Source organism: Triticum aestivum, chromosome 2B (genome assembly GCF_018294505.1).
Source record: "Triticum aestivum cultivar Chinese Spring chromosome 2B, IWGSC CS RefSeq v2.1, whole genome shotgun sequence".
Lineage (NCBI taxonomy): Eukaryota > Viridiplantae > Streptophyta > Magnoliopsida > Poales > Poaceae > Triticum > Triticum aestivum.
This window is the reverse complement of record NC_057798.1, coordinates 717276132-717278188: the sequence shown is the minus strand read 5'-3', so window position 1 is coordinate 717278188 and position 2057 is coordinate 717276132. Positions and strand designations below refer to the sequence as shown.

The 2057-nt window shown below is 56.4% G+C and overlaps 1 protein-coding gene across 1 annotated transcript; it reads right to left on the bottom strand.

The window, feature by feature from the left end:
* Positions 1-635: 635 nt before the first annotated feature.
* On the bottom strand, positions 636-1786 carry LOC123042268 (very-long-chain 3-oxoacyl-CoA reductase 1-like). Its single transcript, XM_044464753.1, has one exon. It carries the CDS (start codon positions 1749-1751, stop codon positions 795-797), a length of 957 nt encoding a protein of 318 aa, XP_044320688.1. The 5' UTR covers positions 1752-1786; the 3' UTR covers positions 636-794.
* Positions 1787-2057: the final 271 nt, after the last annotated feature.

Here is a 2057-nt window from a genome sequence, read left to right as displayed (position 1 = left end):
AACTGACAGATGTAGGTGTTGTCGCGTCGCACAGAGCACGAACAGAGGGTGCAACCTCGCCCTTTGGCTGCATGGCCCACCGGAATCCTCCCGTTCCACCGTGGCTTAGGCGCAGACAATTAATCCTGTGATTCACAACCGACCGCCTGCGGTGGCGGCGGCAGAGTCTGCCGCCGCCTCGGCCCGTGGCGGCAGGCGCAATCGCCTGCCACCACGGTGCAGCTGGTCTTTTCTGTCAATTTAACCCACCTGCCAAGTCTAATTGACAAAAAAGAACAGCTGTCGGCGGGTGGTTTTTTTGACAAAAAAAATGCATATACGGTGGTTGGAGAATGTTGTGCGTATTAGCATGAAAAAAGGAAGTGGCTAATCGAAATATAAAATTCAGTCATTTCAAACTTAGCTACTCCCTTAATCTTAACAGCTACTCCCTCCATTCTAAAATAGACGACCCAATTTTGTATTAAAGTTAGTATAAAATTGAGTCATCTAATTTGGAATTGAGGGAGTAGATTTAATCAGGTGGGGGTAACTGGGTGGTGGTAATCTGCCTATGTGCATTTGATGGATGGCTTTAAGAAGAAGAAAATGCTCACTCTTTTAGATCCAAAATAGACCATTACAATAACCATTCATATGACACGATTTAGAATATAAGGGGTATGGATTGCACGAAATTTGATCGAGAATGCATATACGCATGATTTTAAGCTGTCTCCATAATCCATATGATAGGTCCACATCGGCCAGCCACCATGCATGCGCATGCATGAATGTACACATGACAGTGATGATCACGCGAGCTTCGGCCGGAGGATGGCCCTGTGCTTTAGATGCTGCCGGAGGCGGTACCAGTCGTGGACGGCGTTGGGGACAAGACCGGCGAGGAACCACTGCAGCTGCTGGGACACGTCGGGCACGCAGAGCACGCCGTGGCCGATCCACCGCGCCGCGTCCCGGGCGTACGCGTCGGCGGTCGCCACGAACGCCGGGAATGTCATGGTCGCCTCTATTGCCGGCGACAGCATGCCGGTGTGCACGTAGAACGGGACCTGGCACTGCACGTCGATGCCCCTGTGCTTGTACTCCACGCTGAGGCACCGCGTCAGGTGCTGCACGTACCGTTTTGTGGCGCTGTAGACGGTGTAGAGCGGGAAGGAAGGCACGGCCACCGTGGACCCGGACCCGACGTTGACAATGGCGCCCCTTCCCCGCTCCAGCATCCCCGGCAGAACCGCCGCCGTCACCTCTGTGAGCGCCATCAAGTTCACCAGCACCATCCTTGCCAGCCGCTCCACGTCCGCCTCGTGCACGTACATCGCGCCGGGCCGATTCACGGCGGCGTTGTTCACCAGTAGCCCCACGTCCAGCCCCACTGTGGCCTCTTTGAGCTGCCGCATCGCCTCGTCGCCGGCGGCGGATCCGACGAGAGAGAGGTCGAACACTACGGTCTTGGTCTCCACTCCGGGGTGGGCCTCGTGGAGGGCAGCCGAGACGGATTGCAGGTTGGCCGCGTCGAGGTCGAGGAGGACGAGGCTGATGCCACGGCGGGCGAGCTCCATGGCCATGGATCGGCCTAGCCCTGTGGTTGGGCCGGTAACGACCGCCCACGAACCGTAGTGGCGGCGGAGGTCGATGGGCCGGCGGAGGCAGAGGGCGAGGTGGGCGAGGAGACGGATGCAGGCAGCGGACAGGTACAGGGCGCCGAGTCCGGCCAGGGAGATGAACCAGACCGGCACTGCCGCCGCCATGTCGCAGATAGCTCCGACCGCTCGGAATTAGTTTGCTACTCCATGCTGCCCCACTGACCCCTATATATGTCTTCTTCCCATCAACCCCAATCACCGTTATGGATCGTGTCCCGCAATCACACCAATCGACATTGGTGTTCTCTAGAATAACTGAATTAATGTGACAAGCAACTATTAGTCTATTACCTCCGTCCCACGAAACTCAAGGTGTCACCATCTGCCATGCCCTACTCTTCCTCGTCGAAGTCCGGTACCTTTACAATGCTGGTGGATGTGAGATCGATGATGGATCTGTCTTGGGAAGAG